General features: G+C 34.9%; 1 protein-coding gene across 2 annotated transcripts; it reads right to left on the minus strand.

Moving 5' to 3' along the window:
- Positions 1 to 242: 242 nt before the first annotated feature.
- Positions 243 to 18,331, minus strand: LOC123564347 (progestin and adipoQ receptor family member 3-like). Of its 2 annotated transcripts, none has more exons than XM_045357855.2 (6): positions 17,706 to 18,331; positions 12,773 to 12,935; positions 12,341 to 12,493; positions 11,842 to 12,039; positions 10,549 to 10,639; positions 243 to 4,422 (listed from the first exon to the last, which is right to left on the minus strand). In XM_045357855.2, exons 1-6 carry the CDS (start codon positions 17,960 to 17,962, stop codon positions 4,289 to 4,291), a joined length of 996 nt encoding a protein of 331 aa, XP_045213790.1. In that variant the 5' UTR covers positions 17,963 to 18,331; the 3' UTR covers positions 243 to 4,288. The 2 variants fall into 2 exon arrangements, with proteins under 2 accessions (XP_045213790.1, XP_045213791.1); XM_045357856.2 differs by lacking the exon at positions 243 to 4,422 and adding an exon at positions 4,510 to 8,390 and having other exon boundaries at positions 17,706 to 18,329.
- Positions 18,332 to 18,776: the final 445 nt, after the last annotated feature.

The raw sequence follows: 18,776 nt of genomic DNA on the forward strand, positions 1-18,776 counted from the left end.
TTATTTGTCCCCGCTACACAGCCAAATGGATTCTCAAAGTGTAGTTATGCATATTGTTGGCTATACTAATTTTTAGTGAAGTTCTGGCCCCTCTATTAAATAAGCTGGCCTTATGAGTTATCACCTTTGATCTTTATTCTTTGAAGAGGTTCTTTCACTTATCTTCAAACTGCTGCCTGGATCTGAATACCAGTTAAAATGCACAACTTTCAAACAACTTTGAAGTTTTAATGGCATGTCAGTTTAATATTGAAACTGCAATCGACTGAGATGAACAATACTAATAAAATGGATTAAAATGATCAAAATTATGCAGAAACTAATAATGTGTAGAACATGAATGACCCTGTTTTGTGAAATTCAAGTCCTTTGAATAATGGCATTTTGACAATAGAACCTGTAGACAGGTTATGGACTGGAAAAGAAACATGACAGTTCATATTTATTTCACCTTTAAAACGATTTACTGTGAAATCATTAATATTCTTGGGGGACTAATTTTCATTGATTTCGTGGGTGAGTAAATCCACAAAATTTAATCCCAACGAACAAGTAAAATTCCCACTTATATTATGTTGGAAAGTTGAAATCCACGAATTCATATCCCGACGAAATTTCAGTTTTGCCCAAAACCACGAAATTTCTTGCCCACGAAATTAAGTGATTTTACAGTATTACACAGTCTTATGGTGAAAGTTTGTGCTAAGTTATTTGAATATTCATCTATGTATAAAAGTTACAGATATACAGACAAGAAAAATGATATAAAATCTTGGCCTCTCAAGTGTGATCTTGACCTTTGATTTAGATGTTACAATCTTATGTTGCTGGTTTAACTAAGAGGGGTAATGAAGAATCATATAACATATAGTTTTCTTTATTCATTGTAACTGAATTATTAGAAATGTCCAAACATATAGAGTATAAAGAGGCAGTGTTATCAATAAAAGAAAGGGGAGCGGTGGTCTAGTGGATAAGGTGTCGGCCGCTCAATCCAGGGGTCGTGGGTTCGAGCCCCACTGGGGTCACGACCATGACTTCTCATATGACACCAGTACTGGTTTTTCCAGGAAGCGGACTCGAGAGTGGTTAAAATAAGCTTGAAGCTTCCATCACAATCAAGCTAAAATAAATTAGTATAAACTAATAAAAGAAACACGTCTTTCCCCTGACCCTGGGAACTTGAGAGATTCTACTCGGAGCCCTTTTTCATACAGGATCAAAGGATACCAAAACTGACGATATGTCCGTCATTCTGACCTTCCCATGTCCTCCGATCTGACCACCCGGTGACAAGTATTTTCTAGACGACTATATTACAAAATGCGCATTTTGTAATATAGTCTTGCACTTACAAAATTTATAGACCCATCTACCTCTACATGTGACCTTGACTGTCTGACTCATCATCTAGTAATGACAAATGTTTGTGCCAAGTTATATGAATATTCGTCCATTCATACTAAAGTTACAGATGTAAGAACCGAATTCTAAAGCTGATCTTCACCTTTAACTTTGGATCTACCAGTAGGATGCACAAAACTCATTGTTTGATTAAGTTGAATGTTTGTGCCTAGCTACTCAAACATCCATTCAAACAAGTTGCAGACTCAGGTTACAAAAAGTTAAAACTTCTAAGTGCAACCTTGACCTTTTAGGTTGAGGCATTGGTCTTGAACATGACACTTAAGTGATATTTTGTTGAATATTGGTGCAAGGTTATTTGAATATCAATGAGCACATAAAAAAGTTATAGAGCAGACATGGAAAATTACCTCAAATCATTGACCTTTAAGGCAGGGGTATGGATCTTTAACACAACACATCATCTATTTACGGGGAATGATTTTGCCAAGCTGGTTGAATATCCATCCATGCATAAAGGTTTGAAAAGAAAATTTATTTATTTATTTATTTGGGTACAATGTTTTATGGCGCACCAACACAGTATAGGTTATATGGCACCAAACAGGACTACAAATTTTGGTTCCACATCGAAATAAAAACATGAGGTATGGAATCAAAATTTGCATACCTGCTGGAATCACAGAGTTACTGCAAAACCAAGTGTTAAGACCCTATTAGTCGCCTCTTTCGATCATGCAAGGGTAAGGCAGTGGTTCCAATTCTTTTCATACAGAGATCGTCCCAGAACCACATGGGGCTTGACAAGAAAAATGACTGAAAATCTTTTGACTTCTAAGTATGACCTTGACCTTTGAACTAGTGGTCTGGATGTTGCACTTGACAAGTTGTCTTGTTATGCTGATTGTACCAATTTATTTCAAATTCCAACAATACACAACAAGGTTACTGGCCGGACAAGATTTTGTGCACACACACAGACAGGTAACACTATACACACAACCAGCCCAAGCTTTTATAAAGGTTGGGGCAAAAAATGGAAATATTTACCCTGCTGGTTAACTGCAAAAGTATTCTGAAACAAAATAACATTGTTGCAACCCTGACACTTTACCATAGTCTTGATACAAACAAGAGCTCGTAGAACACGAAAATGCATTCAGTAATTGCACAAGGAACAGAAATTATTTGGTCAATGTACTAAAAAGTTCTACTATTCCAGGTCAATGTGACCTTGACCTAATGACCTAAAAATCAATGGAGGTCTTCTGCTGGTCATGATCAACCTCCCTATTAAGTATCGTGATCCTAAACCCAAGCGTTCTCAAGTTATCGTCAATGATTTAACTGTTCTGGGTCACTTTGACTTTTGACTTACTGACCTCAAAATCAATAGGGGTCATCTTCTGGTCCTCCCTATCAAGTTTCGTGATCCTAGGCCCAAGCATTCTCAAGTCTGGAAACGGTTTAACTGTTCCAAGTCACTTTGACCTTGACCTTTGACCTACTGATCTCAAAATCAATAGGAGTCATCTAGAGATAGGCCCTAAAATTTTCAGTGATAGAATTACATTAAATAAAGTCTAGAAATTGATTTCCAAGTCCTTGAAATAATCAAAAATGATTTCACAAATGTGAAGTTTATGATAGTTTTGTTAATATCAATAACAGAAGTTTTAATTTTTAATTTAAAGTTGTGATCCACGAAGAATGACAACTCTTGCCTTGGACTAGTACTTATAAGTAGAGATTTATTAGTTTACTTCCCTTGCAATTACACAATTGAGTGGAAAATGAAAACTGTTAAGACACAATATCATACTTTTTTGCACAACAAAATCATTAAGGATTTATTTATTTGTGTTTGATTTACCCCTCAAGACATGGTTCCTATGATTCTGTCAACTTACATATGGTAAAAAATTAACTTTTAACAAGCCAATAATAAAACGAAGTACCAGTAGGTAAATAATAGTGCAGATAATACAGTTTTGCTTGTATCAAAATGTCACAATAGATCCACTTTTGTAATACAGAACACCTGGTAGGATTAGTAAAGGTGCAATTATATTGATCTCTATTTCCTATGCCTAAGTCATCTGCTGGTCGTGACCAACCTCCCTATCAATTTTCATGATCCTAGACCAAACAGTTCTTGAGTTGTCATCCGGAAACCGTTTAAGTGTTCTGGGTCACTGTGACCTTGGCCTTTGACCTACTGGCCTCAAAATCAATAGGGTTCATCTGCTAGTCATGATCAATCTCCCTATCATTTTCATGATCCTAGGCACAAGAGTTCTCGATCCGGAAACCATTTATCTGTTACAGGTCACTGTGACATTGACCTTTGCCAGACTGACCTCAAAATCAATAGGGGTCATCTGCTGGTCATGACCAACCTCCCTATCAACTTTCATGATCATAGGCTCAAGCGTTCTTGAGTTGTCATCTGGAAACCAATTGGTCTACATACCATGACATCTGCAAAACAATATACCCATCCTTCAACGAAGGGGAGCATAAAAACATGTCTAAACCTTTTCCATCTTTTGACATAATAACAGTCTTTAAAAATATACTAAGGTAGCATTGTTATTTTCTGTTTATGTGTGGTGTAAATATCTGCAGTCAAAGATGCCTACGGAAGCTCTCCAGTTTGTAAATATCTGGCAGTAAAAAGATCAAAGCTGCCCACATTAGACGCTCTCCTGCACAAGTGTGGAATGAATGATTAAGCGGTCAAAGCTGCAAATATTTGAAGCTTGCTGGCAGTAGTGGAAATGATCCTGTGGTAAAACCTGCCCCCAGCTCTCTGGTAGGAGTAGGTGTAAAAAGACTATGATTAAACCTGTCTACATTTCAGGCTCACCGGCTGCAGAAAGTTTCCTCTATATCTTCATAGTCTATTTTATATGCCAGACTCTCACTGTCTTTGAAAACAAGGATTTTGTTTACGATAAGTAATCATTTTCCACAGGCTAACCTGCATCCATACGAAAGCTGCTACTATACCAATATGCCAGGCATTATGACTAGATCCAACGAAGTTGAAATATCCTGAAAATAGACACACACAGGCTTGCAGTTACATTGGTATTATCACCCTTCATATGGTTCCAAGTAATTACTTAAGACAAGAAGCTGTTCAGTTATAAGTAAGTTTATTTTTGATAGAAAGACAAAACATGGTGTTTCAACAATGGTTAACAAGTCATTAATTATAGATACACCTAATACTTCTAACATTGTGACCCTTGTGTGTATGAATAGACTAGGCAGTTAGTTACACAAATGTACTTCACCAAGAAAAGACAATTATTTTAATAAAAAGATATAACTTATGTGATAAAGAGATGTGCTCCTCTAGTTTCAACAGTCAAAATACAAGCTCTTTTTTTCGTCTCCTTAGAGGATATATTGTTTTACTCGCTTTTTGACAATTTGAAAATATTTTCCCGTACAGTAAGCAAATATGCCGTGGCCTGCAGATGGCCCCTGTTATTTTGGAAGTAAACAGGTCAAAGTCACAGTAACTTTGAGATTGAAAACAGTTTCCAATCAGTAATTAAAGAATGCCTTGAACTTGGACCCTCAAATTTTATGATTATCCATGGTCAGTAAATGACCATCTTTTTTTATGGGTGGAGGTGGGGAGGCAAAGGTCAAGGTCAATACCATGTGTCTTGCAATGTTTCCATTTGGGTCATAGCATGGTTTTCTTTGATCAGTGTATGGCCCCTATTATTTTGGAGATGAAAGGTCAATATTACAGTGACGCTCAGACTAAAAATTGTATTGCATAGGCTTCAATTGTTGCCATCAACCTTCACAGTATGGTTATATCTCATCAGTAGATGACCTAAATTGTTTTGAGGGTCAGTAGGTCAAAAGTCAAAGCTACAGCATACTGAAAATTTTACACCCAGTTATCTCTGATAAGTAATTACCACAACGTGTTTTAAAACGGCTCTTGTTTCCATTTAAAAACCCTGTCTCTCACAAATGAGTATTAAAAATAAAATTTCTACAAAAGAGTAAATAAAATTTCTACAATTCAGGCTCGAACATTGTATTTGTTCTACAATTACTTGAAATCAAGATATTTAAAAATGTGATTTAAGCACTTAGACAAGATGAGCGCACCCATTTCTCCTCTAGGTGGATTATCATAAATAAAACTTGTAAAAGTGTTATCAAATATGCTTATAAATATACAATTAAACACAAAATATCACAGTAAAAAACACAACTATAAAAATTATATCAATTTAACTACAAGGCAGAAATCCTCAAGAATTTTTGTAGAACAAAGAATACTTTCAGGCTGAGCTAAGCATTTAATACTAGTGCTTTGATTTGATTAACATTTATAGATCTGGTTAACAAAAAAACAGTTTTTCTTTTACTCTGCAGTAATTTCCTTTTCGTGCAGCCACTGAAGCATTGTCAAATGGACTAGTTAAAATAGTGGATCTGTATTGATACATGGCAATTTCCTTATGACAAACTGTTGAGTTTCATAAAGGAAGTCTGTTGTTTTCTTAATATTTTAACAAGTGTGAGCTTGTCATTCTCTGTGAAAAACAAAGATTTCTTCAAGAAAGTGCGAAAAGAATACATAAAGTACGCATTTTCTTCAATCCATTCAACAATAAAAATCTTCGAAAGCTTCTTCAATCAAGCAACAGCACAAAACTACAATTTGATTTTTCCAAGAAAGTAACTTGATATGTCTCTGCTAATATTATAATGAAAAAATCTGACATTTTCTACGAGATCTTTTCTAAAATCGGGGAAAAAAGTTTAATGTTTTGTGTAGATTTATGACTGAAGTATGAATACTATTTTTACATGTCAAGAGAAAAAAAGAAGAAAAAAACTGTTAGGAGTATATGTAGTATTATTCAAAATATTCTTGTACTGAACACATGATATCAATATTGCATAGAGTAAACATCTTTGAAAAGGACAAGAAGCTTAAACCCCCAGCAGATTTTTAATTCATGTAGTATCTAAAATGATATATAAAATCAACGATGTGCAGTTCTGTAGTTTATAGATGTATGTGACTTAATACTGTAAGATCTGGTAAATAAGCGTATATGCTTATAGTAATTTAGTGGCACTTTTATGCGCCAATTTTTGATATGCGCTTATACTTAAGCCAAAACTATGCACTTATATTTGATATGCACTTATAGACAAGATATATTTGGAAAATTGACACTGCTTACCTCTACATCAGTTGTTTGTTTACCAATTTGTTACCAGTAATCGGATATGCGCCTCCTTTCGAGACAAAATTACAGTAAAGACATGACATGCGCTTATTATCCCATACAAAGTAACAGTAAGGCTGTACGCGCTTACTTTTGATATGCACTTATATTCAAATATATGCTTATTTACTAGATTTTACAGTAACTAAGGTTTACAATAAAACTAGTTTTGTGTTCTTGAACATTAAACAATAATAAGCATAGTAACAACACATGGCATAATAATATTCTGTCACGAAAAGCCCTTAGCATGCTAGATAAATTGTCGTCTGCTGGAAATGTCATCTGCTAAAATTGTAAAGTTCATTCAATTTGCTCCAAAATTGGAAGAAATATTGTCAGAGTAGCAAACAGCTTGGAACCTGATCAGACGCCGATTTAATCGGCGTCTGATCTGGTTCCAAGCTGTTTGCAAAGGCTGTTAAATTCGCCTGCAGCAGGCTAAGGGTTAAAACAAAATTAATCATGATTCTTTGGTTGAAATTAATTACTGTATCATACATAAACTATAATTATCATCTTGCATTTGCATACATTTGATCAAACTGAGATCTGTAATGGCACCTGATATTGCAATGTTACAAAGTTTAGCAACTAGCATCATGAGATTTCACTTGCAACATACCTATGTCACAAGATTTCTCTTGCAAGCTGCAACACACCCACATTGCAAGAATCCACTGCAACACACCAGTGTCACACAATTCCACTTACAACACACAACTGACCCACATAAAAGATTTCTCTTTATATAACTAAGATTCAGAAAGCAAAAAAGGAACAGTAGAAACCTAACTAAGAAATAACAAAAATATTAACTAACAAACACTTATGAGTGGAGTCAGTGGACCCATACTTTCTCTGACTGGAATGTAATTGAGGATATTTTTTATAATGACAATGACTCCTTACAAAGAAATACATGTATTTAGAACTTGTACATAAAACTTTACCATTAAACCTTAGCCTGCTGGCGGCATGTGATTCTGCCTTTGCGACCAGTGCAGACCAAGATCAGCCTGCACATCCGTGCAGTCTGATCATGGTCTGCACTGTTCGCTATTCAGTCAGTAAATTTTAGTAAACACCCCTTCAAATGGTAAATGGTACTGCCCAAATTGGAAGATGGACCAGTCCATAATAGAAATTTAGCATGGTAAGGGTTAAACAAGGTGTGGTGACAATATCTATTGCATATCATAATTTTTAAAATGATATTGGAAGTTCTCAAACTAATGCCCTCATTTAATATCAAATGTGTTATACATTTATTTCAAGCTTAAAACTGAACATTTCCCTGATAGATGAAGATGGCTTTGTTATAGAATTTCTTAAAGTATCTTTTAACACTGTCCATTCCTAGTTTGATCATTTCTAAAAAAAAACCCAATGTGCCCAGTTTTGATGAAAATTCCTGGCATCTATGAAAAGTCCTGTTCCAACTATGGCATTTGGACTATTTTTGTGAGAGATAAAGAATGTAAACAGACTTGTTACAAAAAGTTTTCTTCTGTTCTGAGTATTTTTCTTCTGTTCTGAGCATCTAGTCAGGTATCTTGCTTGTATGATAACATTTTGCACTGTAAGTACCCGTGACTAAATCTGTTTTCATCAAGTTCTACACATGACATTCATGTCTCATCTGATAGTAAAGTAGTTCTCGTCCTGCAGAATGCCAGAATGCAAATGCTACCACAACTATTAAATGCCAGAACTGATGACTGCTACCCAGGAAGTTGAAAAATCCTGAAACAGGTAATATACCACTTGTAATTTCCACAGACACTCTATATGCTTGTAGCAATAATTCTCATTTATTAAGGTAGTTCTGCACATCTGATCAACCGAAAGTAATGGCCAAACTTCTTTATCTGGATAAGGTAGATGAAAAAAATCTTAACTCAACATAAACAAAGTTAAAACAGCAATGTTATTATTTCCATAAAGATAAAACTTGATTTTTAAAATTTGACAAATTCTAAATAATGTTTAAATCAGCTTGAAATATGTGGTTAACTTAAGGCATCGACAAATATCTAAAAATAAGCAAACAGACCTATACATTTTATCTCTTCATATTACTAACAATATGTTTGTTTCTTACTGTGAGAAGTTTCATCCATTTGCGAAAATATCATTAAAAAATACTATTTCCCTTGACTCCCTTTAAGAAAACTTGCTTTCCAATTCTGCCTAGCAAAAATTCAAATATATTCTGAAATCTTGAACAATTCAGGATTTAATCAAATCCTACATTGTCGAAAACAATTTGATCTGAATGTGCAGAACTACTTTAAACACGAAACTAAAGTATTTGACAAATACATTTAACTCATCAAAGTTTTAATTGGAGCTAATCAAATTGGCTAATAACCGTACAATATTCTGTTGCACAATGTTTACACTCTTTTGTTTAATTTTTTCCTGCTGAAATATTTGATGAAAAAAGTCTACATTGTGATGCTGCTGAAGTTGAATGACTGAAGTACAAAACTTAAATATAGCTTATGTCATGATGAGTTGATGGCTGATTTGTTTGATCAATTTCGGACAGTTTCACAATATTCAAAGGATGCATTCATTTTTTGGATGTGTGACTCTGCAACAAGAAATAGGAGTACTGTGAAAACACAATCTACTGTGGTAAATTATCATAGCAAGGGACAGGAGACTAAAGTTAGTAGTGAAGATACTTGATAAAGGAACAGGTAATATAAAATCTACAGCAATCAAAGAAAATACTGATTTTAGTTCAACATAACATTCAAAAGCAAAACAACTCCTCCCCAACTTCACCTACAATCCAGGTAACACATTTTGATAAAAAGATATTATGAGAGCTACCACTGAAGGTGATTTATACTTCAAGACACCACTTTGATGCACAGAAGATAAGCACTTTGCAAATTTTCTTGATGAGGTAAACAATCAATGCTAGCTATATGAAAATCCTTTCAGCTAGGAGTGTAGTAGATATGGAACAGACATGAAATAACTCTATTTGACCTTTGACCTTAAAATGTGACCTTGACCTTGAATCTAGCAGTCTGATGGTATCTTGTCCTATTATGATGCTGAACATTTGTGTGTAGTTATTTGATAATACAACAGTTTCAAACGTAATGCCTCCGAAAACGAACGGCAGATGGACGGACTGGTCAGTGGACATACTAACAAATCAACTTTGTACCTGAAGAATAAAACTATCACATCCACTTAGGAAAGTACCTTTAACATATAGAATGTTTTTAATTCTCAGATTTTCAACTTGTTCTGAATTTAAATGATTTATCAACATCAGTTAAATTTGACACAAATCATGTACACATTAAAGAAGAGTTTAAGAGTCACATGGCCTGATCTGTCTTTCAATTAATCAAAACAGGAAGTCAAGAACAATATTTTCCATCAAAGAACAAAAACTGTAATAATAAAAAATGTTCTAAAACGGTATTGACTAATTTCAAGGGTCATAACTGTGGAGATCCCTATCTAAACTGGATGATTAACAAATTGACCTAGAGTTTATAGAGACATACAACCTATGTAAGTATTGTTGAGACCAAATACTCTATTTATAAAGCAGACACTATCAATGGGCATAAGCATTCTGACAAAGTTAGCTGAAAATTTGGTAAAAATTGCTCAAGTCAGAGAGTAGTCAAGTTTTTTAAATGACTTCCACCTGCCACAGGTGATCCTCTATGTCTCTCTTAAAAACTGGCTTTCAAAAATGAAATAGGGGTTTTGTCTATCACTTTAAAGAAGGCATAAATGTTGTCTGTTGGCTGTCATAAAGATTTCTAAAAGAGGTGTGACTCAGCCTGACATGTGCTTCAATTTCTATAGTTACTGTTATTTCTACTGGTACACATAAATTAAAGAAAAATAACCAAAATATTACCTGGGAAGAATCTTTCTGGAAATTTTGTTATGTAAAAGGAAAATGCAAGCATTCCAAGACAGTACATGGTCACAACTTTTGGAATGAACATCTGAAATACAAAAGCATTCTCACTGATTTAATGTTATCTTACAGGTGTGTAAAAGAACTTTTGAGAGAACAATCATTGAAAATGAAAGAATTGCAATTCCTTGGTATGGTAAAAAAAGTCTTACTTCTACCTTAATCAGATCCAAATATGTATTATGAATACCCTACAACACAATTATAAATGACTTTAAGGAATAAATACCTGACAGATTTCCGTTCAATATATGAACAAATATTTATTGGAGAATACGTTATTGACAATGTTTTAATCAACTGGTATAATACTAGAACAATGCTTACAAAAGGGAAACTAGAGCTATCACTAAAGGTGATGAATGTACCCCCCGCATGCACTGACACAGTACACTGCAATTTGACGCACACAAGATTGCATAATTATGTGGACTGTATGTATATAGACTGTATGTATACGGTATAGTAACAAAAAACAAAGTCCCATAACTATGCAGAATATTTATCTAAAAGAATGTAACATACACCATGCACAACTAGGGTTGGTACTGATCACTTGTGTGAAGTTTCATTAAATTGTGTCAAGGGGATGAGGAGAGATGGTGCGCACAAGATTGCATATGCAGACTGTATGTACATAGTATGTTAACAAGAAACAAAGTCCCATAACTCTGCAATTTTTGTCGCTGAAAGAACCTAACATGCCCCATGCACAACTACTTTGGTACTGATCACTTGTGTGAAGTTTCATTAAATTGTGTCAAGGGGATGACGAGAGATGGTGCGCACAAGATTGTGTCTATGTATATAGTATAGTAACAAAAAAACAAAGTCCCATAACTCTGCAAATTTTTTTTCTAAAAGAACCTAACATGCCGAATGCACAACTACTGTTGTTACTGATCACTTGTGTGAAGTTTCATTAAATTGTGTCAAGGGGATGAGGAGAGATGGTGTGCACAAGATTGTGCCTATGTAGATAGTACAGTAACAAAAAAATTAAGTCCCATAACTCTGCAAATTTTTTTTCTAAAAGAACCTAACATGCCCCATGCACAACTACTGTTGGTACTGATCACTTGTGTGAAGTTTCATTAAATTCTGTCGAGGGGATGAGGAGAGATGGTGCGCACAAGACTGCGTCTACGGACAGACGGCCAGACGGACAGACAACCTAAAACCAGTATACCCCCCCTTACAACTTTGTTGTCAGGGGGTACAAAAACTCACCCTAACTATCTCGGCGTTCCATCCACCATTGAGAAAGAACCAGTGGCTAGCTGGGATCACACCATATGCTACGAGGCCAATATACACTGCCATTCTCTGTTTGAACCAGTGATTGTGGAAATATTGAGGATGGAATTGCACAAATATAACTAATCCTGTTAATACTGCTATGGTAAATAAATAAATATCTCTCCATATCTGAAATACAGTAAAAAACATCAAATTTATACATACAAGTATTCCATGTTTAAAATCACTCAATTATAATGATTTTTCTTTTTCATCTAAAACATTACTAACACTTTTATCTTTTCACACAGTTACAACAGTAAACTTTCCTAAGATATACCTTAACTGTCATAAAATGTTATAACTTTTGAATTGTAAATTCAATCACAACTCCCCAAAATGAAACATATTATGTTCTGTTCTATAAACACACATTCACTAAGATATATAAAAGACTGGAAACATTTGCTCTATTTGTATTTATACTCACAGATAGACAGAAGAATGCATAATGTACAGCTGGAAGATAACATCCTATAACACCAACCAGTATTCCTGCAAGATCTACCGCTAACCATCGCTTACTTGCTCTCTCTGAATGGCAGCCAAACATGTGAAAGCCAGCTGAACATAACATACAAAACTGAAATATAACCAAGAAATGTTAATTCAAATAAAGGGTTAACTTAAATATTAATGCATTCAATCTTTTAATCTAACTTGACATGTTCTTACAAAACAGTTAATAGTTTTGTTAAGATTTCATTTGAAGTCATCTGAAATACATGGACTATGAATGCAAACATGTAAAGACACTTTAACTTAGTTACAACTAAAAAGAGTTTCTGGACAAATTTACAGTCCATAAATGAAACTGACATTTTGTGTGAGAAACACTGTCTTAAAATATTTTAGGACATACCTGGTAACATATTAGCCCTATTGTTACAATGATATGGTCTGCCAAAGTGCCATCATTGCGTGGAATTTCAATTATATTATCATACAGCATGAAGAAAATGAACAGGAAAAATCCTCCAAGATGAGACCATATATTTATCGTCTCATTAGTCCATACAAACATACTGAAAAATAAAGTATTATGTGTATCTATAGGCTATTAATTGCAAAATCAGAACTTAAAAAAAAAGAAACAAGAGGGCCATGATGGCCCTATATTGCTCACCAGAGTTGATCTGGCCTACTAACCTAGCTTTTGACCCCCAATGACCCAGTTTCGAATTTAACCTACAGATCATCAAGACAAACATTCTGACCAAGTTTCATATAGATTGAGTCACAACTGTTGCCTTTAGAGTGTTCACAAACTTTTCCTTTGATTTGACCATGTGGCCTAGTTTTTGATCCCAAATGATCCAGATTAAAACTGGACCTAGAGATCATCAAGACAAACACTCTGACATAGTTTCATAAAGACTGAATCACAACTGTGGCCTCTAGTGTTCACAAGCTTTTCCTTTGATCTGGCCTACTGACCTAATTTTTGACCCTACATGACCCAGATTTGAACTTGACCTAGAGATCATCAAGACAAACATTTTGACAAAATTTCATAAAGATTGAGTCACAACTGTGGCCTCTAGAGTATTCACAAGCTTTTCCTTTGATCTGGCCTACTGATCTAGTTTTTGACCCCACATGACCAAGATTCAAACTTGACCTAGAGATCATCAAGACAAACATTCTGACCAAATTTCATAAAGATTGGATCACAACTGTGGCCTCTTGAGTGTTCACAAGCTTTTCCTTTGATCTGGCCTACTGACCTAGTTTTTGGCCCCATATGACCCAGTTTCGAACTTGACCTAGAAATCATCAAGACTAACATTCTGGCCAAGTTTCATAAAGATTGGGTCACAAATGTGACCTCTAGAATGTTCACAAGGCAAATGTTGACAGACGACGCACGGCGGACGACGCACGCCAGACAATGACCGGTCACAATAGCTCACCTTGAGCACTTTGTGCTCTGGTGAGCTAAACAAGAGCTGTCAGATGACAGCGCGCTCGACTATTCGAAGAATTGATTAAAGAATGGGGTCAAAATATTCAACAGATTTTCAGACAAAAAAAAAAAATAGATTAGACAAACCATGTTCCTTTATTTGTGGATTTCGATAAGTCTTGCACTTAATGGCAATGTGTGACCATGATGGTTATGAAATGTTCAAAGTTTCAAAGTCGAACAGTTTAAACAAAATATGGAATGGTATGAAAAATTTAACTGATTTCCAAGTCCAAAACAGGCTATAATTCAGCCAAAATAGTTGTCAGAATTATGTACTCTTGTCTACAGATGGAAATCATGATGATAAATTTTTACAAGTTTTCAAAGTTTAAAAGCCATATGTCAAATAATTTCGACAAAACATGGACTTGTAAGAAAACAAAACCAATTTCCAAGTCCAAAAAGGGCCATAATTCAGCCAAAATAAATGACAGAGTTAAGTTCTCTTGAATACAGATAGAGACTATAATACTGAACAAGAGATAAAAGTTTCAAAGCCATATGTCAAACACTTTACACAAAATATGAACTGGTACGAAAAACTTAACCACGATTTCTAAGTCAAAAGGGGCCATAATTCAGCCAAAATTCTAGATGGAGTTATGTACTCTTGCCTATAACTGGACATAGTGAAGGTAAACAAGTGTTGAAAGTTTCAAAGCTTTATCTCAAAAGACTCGGTCAAAAAATGAACAGGTACGAAAACTTTAACTATGATTTCTAAGTCAAAAGGGGCCATAATTAAGCCAAAATCCTTGATGGAGTTATGTGTTCTTGCCTATAACTGGACATGGTGATGGTAAACAAGTGTTGAAAGTTTCAAAGCTTTATCTCAAAAGACTTTGTCAAAATGTGGACTGGTACGAAAAACTTAACCAAGGTGTGACGCCGACACCATGGTGAGTAGGATAGCTCTACTTATTCTTCGAATAGTCGAGCTAAAAATGAAATAAACTAAGAAATAAAAGTCTGAAAAATAAATACAATAATTAAACCAGTGAGATTGCTCAATTTAGGTAGCAAGTTGCATAGCAAATACTGTGAAATACAACATGACATTGTGCTTAACTATTTGAATATCATCTATTTAATACAGGTTTTTTTCTAGCTAATTTGGGAACATAGCCTATACCCCCAAAATTGGGAATTTTGACGCATAAATGTTTCGAATTGGGAAATATTTAGTCCCATAGGATATAGTGAAGATGTGTTTAAGCACTTTCTCATACACTTGTTTCACACTTGTACAACCTCTTTTAACATATTTCCATTACAAAATTGTCCATAATTTGGTCAATGTTTGTGCAATTTTGAGGAAATTTTTTTCAGAATGTAGATTGGGAATTTTTGCACTCATTTTGGGAAAAATACATACCTTTTGGCATTGGGAATTAACCGAATAACGGCTATAAAAACGGCCAAAAAAAACCCCCTGTAATACAAATGTACTAGTACATACCAAAGTTTTAGCAAAATTTTCTGAGTTGAAAAGGGGGCATAATTTTGTAACCTGTAAGTTGGAGATATGAAACCTGGCTAAGAAACATAAGTACAAGTTTACAACTACAACTAAAAATAGGTGTGCGTATTGGAGGGGGAGTTGACTGGGTAGTACTGGTACTAACAGACAATATTAAGTAATCCACAAAACACATGAAACAGACAACAAGAAAGTATTATTTGTCTGGCAGTGTTACGAACAGAATTTTCATATTTTCCTTTTTCAACTGCACAACACAGGAGATATAATATATTCAAGAAAAACATAATCATTCAATTGGTATGACCATAGCGAAGAAAGGTAAAGGTAAATTTTATTTACCGCCGCTTTGTGAAAATTGAACATAAGCTCTGCTGAGCTTTTGAGTGACCTTTTTTTAAGAACACCTCAGCTGGGTCGACTGAGGCAATCGTGATAAAGTGCCTTGTCCAAGGACAAACTGCAATGGGAGTAGCCAAGAATTGTACCCATGGCAGGGTTGGCAAAACCCCGGGTTTTAAGCATATTGCCCAGCCCAGTGGGTTTTACTGGGAAAACCCGGGTTTTACAGGGTAATAATTGGCAATAGTGGGCAATATAAAATTTCAGTTCATACATCAATACATATTTCAACACTTTAGTTGACTTAGAACCCATATAGTATTAGCAGTGACACCTGCATGCCTGAAGATATAAAATCTATAAAAAAAACTATTGAATAGACATTATTATGATAATGATTGAGCAATTATTGAGCAAGATTAGGGGATTAAAGTTAGAAGTGTGAACAACTTAAATCTGGTCATTTTACTCATGAAAGTCAGTTTAGATCGCACTGTCACTGTCATATAAGTTATAACCATGAAACCTAAGGACCCTGTGTGGAATTATTTTAATGTCACAGAGGATGATTAAAAAAAGATTGCAAAATGTAAGGACTGTGGTACTATAGTAAGTGCCAAAATAGAGAGGCTGAAGGCTCATAGACTGAAATGTGTGTTAGTTTTAGATCAGCCTATTGATACCAGTTCTACAAGTGCAAGTGCATCATGTTCAGTACAGGAGTTCCTAGCTGACAAGCCACAAACACCTATTATGAGAAAGGCACTTGATGAGCCATACGTGACAAAGAAGAACTAGACTGGTAGACTATCAAAATTATGTTAAGCAAAATCTAGTTGTGACCTAGAGAGATGTATTTGTAACTATAAATATTATTGCATAAAAACTATTTTGTTGTCAGTAAACCATTGTAATTTTGTTAATAAAACTGTTCTGTCTGCTAACTATCACTTCACCATTTGTATCAAAGTAAGTGAAACTTAATGTAAGAATAAGCTTACATTCTATAACAAAGAAACTTAATTGGTTCGGTAAAAAAAAAAATAGAAAACATTCTTATTGCCCAGTATTGCCCACTTCAGTCATTTTTAGGAGTATTGCCCAACCCGGGAAAACCCGGGTTTTCCCGGTTGGGTTTACCCGTCTTGGGTGGGTAGTCGCCAACCCTGACCCATGGCCTTCATCTCTGTATGAAAGCGTCTTAGCCCTCTCAGCCAATGGGTCCACTACATAACACAACATAAGAAGTGTGTGAGGTTTCTTTCTGCTGTGATGTGTAGTTACTGAAATACTGACTTTCTGAACAATCCAAACAGAATCTTGTGAAAACAGTACAAAATGGGGCATAGTATCATATAAAAATGAAATAAAGAGTTATAGAACCTATGTTATTCAACTGGCATTATCATGGGAAAATCATGTATAAAATGTCATGTAGTTGTGATGAGTATTTACTGAGACATGAGCATGCTAAGAATCATTAACAAGGTGTCCACAACAAGAAACTGATGTTGGGGCTATAGCAATACCTGTTGTGACATTCGCCATGGGGAACTAAAACAAGGTATAATTTTGACAATCCTGATCCAAAAGTTCTGTTGATTTAATTTATCTAATTTCTGCACCACACAACTGCAATTTGAGTGATCTGACTATTAAAACACAAGTGTTAATACTGTTATGTTCATTAATTAAAGGAAGTGGCTAGGGGTCCGTTGACATCTCCCGTTTTTTAAGGTAAAATATAGTTTGCTATTTTTAATACAATTCCCAATATTCATATTGATTACCGGACCTCTAGCCTGCCCTGTACGGGTTGTCTAGATGTCTGGTTACCGGACCCCTAGCCACTGCCTTAATTAAAACTTTTAAATAGCCACAGAATAGAGCAGCAACATTTGAGCACAGAAAGCTAATACTAAAGCTGTAGTTCAATGCTGTTGAATAAGATAAATGAATGACAACAATGCAAACAATAGAAAAAGTAAGAGAGCTTCCTGTTACCTTTTCAGACACAGGCTAAATGGTAAAGAAACCCTGTAACCTTCTGTGACATATGGGTTTCCTTGCAGAAACTCTGGAATGTCTTGATATTTGTGTAAAGTAATGTCCTTTTCCTTTAAATCACACAGTCCTGAACTAAGCGTACTTTCAATACTCTCATCTATTTCTATATCAAGAATACTGTAACTCTCATGTCGTGTTATTCCAACAGTTTGCCTATTTTTGATATTCTCATATGGTCCTTGACGTCCCATCATGACTGTTTTTAAAATAAAAACTTCAACGACAGATTTCAGCTAACCTACACCACTTCACTGCAGCTTCAACTTTAATGGCTGTAATTGCCAACATTAGCTAATCACTAAACATATACATCTATCACTGTCTTATCTCATGTCCGGAATGAGGGATACGTAGATCTTTGAGATTTATATTCTCCTGATTTCAACGAAAGATATAATCAAAGTAACTAAAAATGTTTTATTCACTCAGCAGTAATTGGGATATGATACTGGTGTGTAACTTGCATTACGCAGGACTGATTAAAGTACAGAATTCGTGCAAGATCTTGTTTTTATTTGTTGTTTTCGCCATGACACCGGTTATCTCCACTGTGAAGAGTAAGCCAGTCAACTCGTACCTTGATTACTCGTACATACTTCATCTCGTACAAAGGCCGGTCGATTTTATTGATAGAGCAATGCCTGGACAGGTGTACTCAGAATACATAAATTTTGATTTCATTGTTGAGTCATTTTCCTCGTGCCTTTTCTTGTGTCTGATAGCAGTAATACTGTATAAATGCTGTTTTCTCATATTCTTAGGCATCAAAGGGGTTGTTTTATTCCCAGTAACAGGTTAACTATTTCAAAAACATGAAAATGTTGAAACATTTCACCCAAACCGTGGGCGAATAGCTTTAAATTTGATTGTTTTAACTTCAAGCAGGCTTAAAATATATGATACCACCTTCATATTTTATATTTTGCCTCTTCAAAACTTTAATTTCGATATGTCCTGACTCCAATATGGCACGATTTTTAACCTTGAATTATGATCTTGAGCAGATCC

The sequence above is a fragment of the Mercenaria mercenaria genome, chromosome 2 (genome assembly GCF_021730395.1).
Source record: "Mercenaria mercenaria strain notata chromosome 2, MADL_Memer_1, whole genome shotgun sequence".
Taxonomy (NCBI): Eukaryota; Metazoa; Mollusca; class Bivalvia; order Venerida; family Veneridae; genus Mercenaria; species Mercenaria mercenaria.

Excerpts from the sequence above, each read along its gene's own strand:
- LOC123564347 (XM_045357855.2), bottom strand. The coding sequence starts at position 17,962 with ATGATGGGACGTCAAGGACCATATGAGAATATCAAAAATAGGCAAACT. Across the intron at positions 10,640-11,841 it reads GGAACGCCGAGATAGTTAGG|ATGTTCATTCCAAAAGTTGT; the intron begins GTGAGTTTTTGT and ends TTTGTATTTCAG. Across the intron at positions 4,423-10,548 it reads TCCAGAAAGATTCTTCCCAG|GATATTTCAACTTCGTTGGA; the intron begins GTAATATTTTGG and ends GTCTATTTTCAG.